We start from the raw sequence: 7,775 nt of genomic DNA, 5'->3' as shown, positions 1-7,775 counted from the left end.
TTGTTTTTGTTTTTTTGGTTTTTTCGAGACAGGGTTTCTCTGTGTAGTCCTGGCTGTCCTAGAACTAACTCTGTAGACCAGGCTGGCCTCGAACTCAGAAATCCGCCTGCCTCTGCCTCCCAAGTGCTGGGATTAAAGGCGTGCGCCACCACCGCCCCGGCAGCAGTCAGTGCTCTTAACCACTGAGCCATCTCTCCAGCTCCCAGGGACACAAATCTTTAATCACAGCACTCAGGAAGTAGAAGCCAGCAGATCTCTTTGAGATTGAGGTTAGCTTTGTCTACATGGTAAGTTCCAGGCCAGGGTCACATAGTTAGCCTCTGTCTTATAAACGAAAACAAGAGGGGCGTGCTAGACAGATGGCTTGGTGAGTAAGAGCACTCATCAGTCTTGCAGCGGACCTGCGTGTGGTTCTCAGCGTTCTCAGCGGGCTCACAGTCACCTCACCTGCTCCAGCTCTAGTGGATTAGAAACCTTCCCAGGATCTGGTGTGCATATGGTGCACATAAGCTTGCATACGCACACACAAACACATCGTTAGTTGTTGAAACAGAGAGGAGGAGGAAACGGCTTTTAGGCCAGGAATTAGTAGTGTCCCCAATTCCTCACACAGTCCCTGAACTTCCCCTGACTGTATTATAGAAACTGTGTCTTCTGTTTCTCTTCACCAATGTTCTGAGCACATTAAGAATCCTTAAGGGATATGTGAACAGCATATTTATGTATTTGCTGCTACCCTGGTTTAGAGAGAGACTGTCAGGCTCCTCATTTAGCTGCTCACTAGCTTCGGGTGGCAGGGCTGGGGCCAGGGTCTGGGCCGTGTGCAGGCTAGGCAAGCACTTTGGCCCTGCATGGTCTCTCCAGTCCTTGGCCAGTGTTTTACCCTTTCTGTACTTCAGTTACAGCATAGGATGTGGATGGCAGAATTTACCTCTTTAATGTGTCAGGGATGGCACAAAGTGCCAGACTCCAAGCTGGAGCTGGCCATGATGGCACACGCCTTTAATCCTAGCAGCTGGGAGGCAGAAGTAGGTTGATCTCTTGAGCTTGAGGCAAGCATGATCTACAGAGCTAGTTCTAGGACAGCCAGGGCTACACAGAGAAACCTTGTGTTGAAAACAAACAAACAAACAAAAGACAGCTTGAACTAGGCCTATGGCTGTCTTTAGTGAAGGCTGGAGTGCTGCTCTGAACTCTCCTTTCTGTCTTCCTTGGATATAGAGTCAAGGTCAGATCCCCACCAGAAGCTGGTAAGCAGTTACCAGAGATTGTCTTCAGGAAGGATGAGAAAGTCCTGAGTCGGAGCCAGGAGCCTGCTGTCAGCTCCAACCCCAAAGACAGTGAGGCTCAGAGAACCCTTGGTAAGCTTTCTTTGTAGAGATTTTGTTTTCAAGAACTGCAGCCTGGTCTGTATTGTCTGAGCATTGTGCTCTGGAGGCCACACAGGAAGCCTGTGGAAGGAAGAGAGACAAGAGACCTCTCCTCGTCCCTGGCTGGCCTCATTTCCTCAGTCTAGAGCATGTTGCCTCATATACAGCTCCAGTCACGTGTCCAGCCTGTGCATGTCCGTTGGTTTCCCTTTATTCTATCCCACTGTCCTAGTAAGTGATTCTGACACGTGCTTAGCCTTTCCCTGAGTGACACTGTCATCTCCAGGCTTATCCAGGTATTATGGCATTGGATTTACTCATTCATAGAAATCCTTGTCTGTAGAAACTGGAGAGATGGCTCAGCAGTTGAGAAAACTTGCTTGCCCTCCAGAGGACCCTAGTTTACCTCCCAACACCCACATCAGGTGGTTCGTGAAACCTGTAAACCCCAGTTCCAAGGGGTCCACAGCCCTTCTGGCCTCCACAGGCACCCATAAACAAGGCACACACACAAATAAAGATGAGTCTTTTTTAAAAAAAGACTCATTTGTTCATTTATTATGTGTTCTGCCTGCGCATATGCCTGTGTGCCAGAATAGGGCACTTGATCTCATTACAGTTGGCTGTGAGCCACCATGTGGTTGCTGGGAATTGAACTCAGGACGTCTGGAAGAGCAACCAGTGCTCTTAACCACTGAGTCATCTCTCCAGCCCTAAGATGAGTCTTTTTACAAAGGAAAATTACTGTATGTGTACTACTGTCTTCAAGATAGGTTGGTGGAGCTGGGGTCTCTGGCTCAGAGGATACGATTGCCTTTAAGAATATTGACAGTCCACATCAGATCAGGTGGGCGGTCTGCATCCATCAGAATGCAGGCGAAACATAACAGCTGATGCTGGAATACTGGGTGTCTGTCTAACATGCTGGGCACTGTGCATGTCTACAGTCTTAGTACTTGGGAGGCTGAGGCAGGAAGAACATCTGTCCCCAGTCAAGGTGAGGCCTATGCAGCAAAGAGAAACGGAATTTGGGGGTAAATGCTAAAATGGAAAGGCAGAAAAGTCCATGTTGGATTTTGTTTTTCCTTTCCTAATGTTTTGGGGAGAGGGGTTTGTGTGACCAGGCCTTGGGCTCCTGCTTCCCTGCCTTCCCCTCTGAACCCAAGCTACACTCACTGCTGTTCTTAGACTGCTCTTCCTGAGGCTGCGGCTCTCTCCAGACATCCGTGTGCTGTGTTAACTGTCGGTCCCATTAGAGCATTAGAGACCTGTGCATATTCAGCACTTACGTTGTTGTTTACTTTTCCCTGGATTTGTTGAAAGCTGATGCAAATTAAGAGTCAGAGGAAAGAACTAGAGTGTAGAGTGCTGTTCTGTGCCTACTCTGGCTCTGCTTGTACAAATCCCCCGTGTTTATCAAACACCCTCTTCCTGTAGTAGGGTTGAATTGCCTTCCCCAGGAAGGTATCCACTCTGTTCCAGAAGAGGGCACCAGATTGTGGTTGCTGGGAACTGAACTCCTAGCTAGCCTTGAGTTCTCTATGTAGCTGAGAATGGCCTTGAACTTCTTATCATTCCCTAGTAAGCTTTTTTTTTTTTAAAATTAAAATACAACTATGTAATTTTTCTCCATTAGTAATCTTAATACACTGCTGTTGGGGGATCCTAAAAAAACCAATAGCGACAAAAAAGAGTTTTCAGCAGCAAGACATCTGCAAGTACAGACTGGTGGGGCAAGTCAGTGGTGAGCCGGTTTACCGTGCACAGGCCGAGGGTGGGGTGTCATCCCCAGTGCCACACAGAGGGCGTGGCTACACTAAGCTTTCCGAGTGAATCAAGTCAGTTAGATTCTTGTTAAAGTGCCTCTGATAGTTGTTCGGAGTGGCTTCTCTGCCGTTTTCATTGTTTGCACAGAGGCTTTCCTGTTGGTTTTGCTGTGATTAGCACAGCAACATCTGTAGGATGTACGCCACTTTGATTTGCTGTTTCTACTGCACAGGCATTATCTCTGGGGACCTGAGGAGGTGGAGGCCCTGTGATTTGTTTGTTTTGGTGATGGGTTATTGATAAGCTGGAGCCTATACAATGATAATGCACTGTATGTGTGTGAGCTGAGCGAAGCAGTGATACCTCTCAATGTTTGTGCTTCTAGATGGTTCCAAGGCTAAACGAAGTACAGCGGACTCAAAGGTAAGCACAGACCTCCCTCTTCTCAGGGTCTCTGGATGTGTGTATGTGCTTACATGTATGTTTGTATGTGCATATATGTGTGCATGATACATGCTTGTGTTTGGAGAGACAGCATCAACACACTGAAACCATTTTGAACTGCCTCCTGCCTCCATCTCTGAAGCTAGGATTATAGGTGCACACACCAGGACTGGCTTTGTTTGCTTGTTGGTTTTCTTCCTTCTAACGGTTTTGTGATTGGGTGACAATAAACTGCCCGTGCCTAGAGGGACAGGTACATGTGACCTGTCAAGCAAGATGGTGAATGTATTCATCACCTCAAAGATTTCTCCTGCCCCTTTGTCATCCCGTGCCCAAGGAACAGTCGCTGCAGTAGATAGTGGCTACAGGGAGCCTTATAGAAACACAGCATGCAGATGTATTCTCCCGTTGCCTTCGTTCAGCCTAACCACCCGAGTTTCTCCCACTCTCGTGTGCTCGTAGCTGGTCTCTTCCCATGGCTTGGTGTGAATCGCGTTGCAGATGGTGGCGCTCCTGTCTGAGTCAGAAGCAGAGTGTAGGTGGGATGTTTGTTTGGCTCTGCCCAGGGCAGCATCCTTGGTCTTGTAGAAACTTTAGAGATGTGTTCACAGGAAGACCGGGGAAGGAGTTATAGAGTAGCCAAGAAGGAAGGAAGCTGAGGAAGGAAATGGGAAAGGGGAGCCGCCTTCTGAGACAGGATCTCAGATCTATCTGGAAAGGCAGTGAACGGCCTTGTCAGAGGGCTCTTGAAGGTCAGCAGTCTTGAGGAAGAGATTTGGTGGTTTGTTTTGTTTTGTTTTGTTTTGTTTTGTTTTAGTTGGCTTTAACTTATTTTTATGTATGAGTGCCCTAGTTAGGAATTCTATTGCTATAAAGAAACAACCATGACCAAAAGCAGTCTGGGGAGGAAAGGGTTCATTGGGCTCACATTTCTGAATCATAGTCCATCACTGAAGGGAGTCAGAACAGGAGCTCATGCAGAGCTGGAACCTGGAGGCAGGACCTGATGCAGAGGCCATGGAGGGTGCTGCTTACTGGCTTGCTCCCCATTGCTTGTTCAGCCTGCTTTCTTACTGAAGCCGGGACCACCAGCCCAGGGACAATGGCTGGACCGTCTCCCATCAATCGCTAATTAAGAAAATGCCCTACAGCCAGATTTTTTGGGGTCTTTTCTCAATTGAGTTTCCTTCCTTTCAGATAACTCTAGCTTGTATCAAGTTGATGTAAAAGTAGCCAGCACAGTGAGTGTTTCCCTGCATATATGTATGCACATCATATGTGTGTCTGTGCCCATGTTAGTGAGGAGAGATCCTGTTGGATCCTCTAGAACTGTAGTTAGAACCTGTGGGCACTGGGAACCAAACCCGGGTTCTCTGCAAGGGCAAGCTGACAGGAGGGAGGTCTGCGCTTACCTTTGAGTGTCCTTGACCAGTCAGTCATCTCTCTGGCCTGACTAGCTTGAATTTTTTTTTCAACACAGAGTTTTTCTTTGGGTAGCCCTGGCCATTCTGGAACCTGCTCTGTAGTCTAGGTTGGCCTCAAACTCAGAGGTTTGCCCTCCTCTTTCTCCCAAGCGATGGGATTAAAAGCTTAGCTTTAATTTTTTATTTTAAGTGTTTGGGCATTTTGCCTGCAGGTATGTGTATGTATCATATGTATTCAGTGCCCACAGAGGCCAAAAGAGGGCATAGAGCCTCTGTGATTGGAATTACAGACACCTGCGAGCTCTGTGTGGAAACTGAGCCTGGGATCTCTTCAAAACTAGTCAGTGCTCTTTTTTTTTGTTTGTTTGTTTGTTTTTTGTTTTTTTTTTTAGAGACAGGGTTTCTCTGTATAGCCCGGGCTATCCTGGAACTCACTCTGTAGACCAGGCTGGCCTCGAACTCAGAAATCCGCCTGCCTCTGCCTCCCAAGTGCTGGGATTAAAGGCGTGCACCACCACTGCCTGCCAGTGCTCTTAATCATTGACCATTCTCTTCAGCCCCCACAGCACCCCATCAGCTTTGACTTTCCCTAAGGATGTTTTCTGCCACTGTTGTCCTGAAACAGAGTCTTGTGTCTTTTCAGGCTATAGCAGAGAAATTCTTCCAAGTTCATAAGAGTGATGGGGCTGTCTCATTTCAGGTATGTGTCACCTTGGAGTAAAGTTTACTCCATCTCTGCCATGTGAAAGTCTTTACTGGCACCTTGGTTATAGGGACAGTAACTCACTGCGTGTGATCCCTGGACTGCAGGACCACCCCCCCTCCCGCCACTAGGGTGTTAGCTCTATCTGCTAACCTAAGTTGTGAGTCTCTGACCCTGAGAAACCTCGTGAAAGTGCAGTGAGGTAAGAGGCCCAGACTCCAGCTCCACTCAGCTTGGGTCTCCATTCGCAGTCCGTGCTGACTCCCACTCAGGCTGACAGGTCTACCCCTGGAAGGACCTGTGCTGGGAGTTGAGAGTGATGTAGTTTTAGAGGCCTTGGGTGCCTGCCAGCCAGCCCAGCTGTGAACTACATGTGGATGTCCCCTGGCAGTGGCACATGGTGTTTTCCCATGCAACCTGTGTTTGTGTTTACTCGGAAGAGCCACTGAGCTGTAACATGCCCACAGCGACATACACTGGTCCTGTGTGTATAGGACTTTTGATCACTGAGACAATTAGTGGCTGATGGAGTTCACGTCTCAGAAAATAAAGTTGTTTGTTGACTTATAAATGAGATGCTGTCTGACCTTTGGCTGTCCCTCTGCTGACCTCAGCAGAGCCATCCCAGATAGGTAGATATGGAGGAAGTGAGGCTGCAGGGCCCAGGCAGCTGGACACAGGTGATCACCACATGGTTCCACCACGTGTCTGTGCTTCAACACTGGCAGAAAGTGCTAGAGGCCCACAGCATGAGGACACCCTGTCCGACCTCTGTTCTGGGGATTCCAAGGCCAACGAACCTCTGTCTGCTGAGGCCCCTAACTTATTGTTGGGACTGGGAGCTACAGCTTAGGCTGTGAGGAGCTCTTCCTTCTCTCTTCCAGTTCTTCTTCAACATCAGCACCGACGACCAGGAAGGCCTCTACAGCCTTTACTTCCACAAGTGCCCAGGCAACAACGTGAAGTCTGAACAGGTCTCATTCAGCCTAAATGTGAGTGCCACATGGGCCATCCAAAAGGATGCTGTCAGTGTGAGACAGCCATCTGCTTCTCCATAAGACTAGGGTGGACTGCAGGAGGCTTTCTGTTTTATTTTGCTTTGGTTCTGATGCTAGCAATGCACCAGGGCTTTGTGCATCCTGAGAGCACCCATTGCTGTGGAGGTATGGGAACCACTACTGTGAGGAGGTGGGGCTGGCCAGGACCCTGCAGTGGGCAGGGTGCTCCTGCAGAGAGCTGGGTGGGGTATGTCTTCCAGCCCAGACAGTAGCAACCTGCTTGTTACAGGCTGGCACACATGCTTTCAAGAAGAAGCTATGCATGTGTATTCCTGACTAGAGACAGTCTGTTTCTAAGAGGGATGCACCTTATGTTGGTTTCAGATTGATATCACGGAGAAGAACCCTGACAGCTACCTCTCTGCCGGGGAGATTCCTCTCCCCAAGTTATATGTTTCCATGGCCTTGTTCTTCTTTCTGTCAGGGACCATCTGGATTCACATCCTTCGTAAGCGAAGGTAAGTGCTCCAAGTGTGTGGAGAGCTGCAAGATTTCATCCTCCTGGACTTTGCTCCTGGGAGAGGTGGCATTGAACAGCCCTGCTGTCTTCCAGGGTGTCTTTCTTGAGAGACTGAGAGGCTAGGCAGGAGCCTCTAGTGGGAGAGGCTCTGTCTACTCCGCTATTGGCTCACTCTTAGTGTTTTGTTTAGAAGGCTTATCCAGATGTTAGAGTAAACACACAAACAGCCAAAACCCAAGTGTTGCCCTTGCAAAGATGCTGAAGTCCTGGACACTTTGCACAGAGAGCATGGTGGGTGGTACCTTTTAGGAGACACCCATCTTGAGAAGAGTTAGTGATGATATCAGTCACTGTCAGTGAAAGCTTAAAGCTTCCAGCTCTGAAGCATTGGCCAAAAGCCTCTCTGGACTTTTTCTTTTGACTGCCAGGAGCTTGACCCTGGGAAAAACCCATTTGGAATCCATCTGCCTTTCACCTGAACCCTTGTCCCAAAGCCCCGAGGCTCTGACTTCCTCTTCTCTGTTGTTGAGGGGAGTGGCCGCATAGGAA

The 7,775-nt window shown here is 48.6% G+C and overlaps 1 protein-coding gene across 2 annotated transcripts in view; it reads left to right on the top strand.

The window, feature by feature from the left end:
* Positions 1-7,775, top strand: part of Gpr107 (G protein-coupled receptor 107) — a 72,829-nt gene that overhangs the window by 25,524 nt on the left and 39,530 nt on the right. For both annotated transcript variants that reach the window (XM_028756927.1, XM_028756926.1), the window contains exons 5-9: positions 1,222-1,361; positions 3,523-3,560; positions 5,649-5,705; positions 6,593-6,700; positions 7,091-7,224. In XM_028756927.1, the coding sequence (XP_028612760.1) occupies positions 1,222-1,361; positions 3,523-3,560; positions 5,649-5,705; positions 6,593-6,700; positions 7,091-7,224 (477 nt within the window). The remainder of the gene's footprint in view (positions 1-1,221; positions 1,362-3,522; positions 3,561-5,648; positions 5,706-6,592; positions 6,701-7,090; positions 7,225-7,775) is intronic.

Source organism: Grammomys surdaster, unplaced genomic scaffold (genome assembly GCF_004785775.1).
Source record: "Grammomys surdaster isolate TR1022 unplaced genomic scaffold, NIH_TR_1.0 126133, whole genome shotgun sequence".
Lineage (NCBI taxonomy): Eukaryota > Metazoa > Chordata > Mammalia > Rodentia > Muridae > Grammomys > Grammomys surdaster.
The sequence above is the reverse complement of the archived record's forward strand: the minus strand, read 5'-3'. Positions and strand labels throughout refer to the sequence as shown.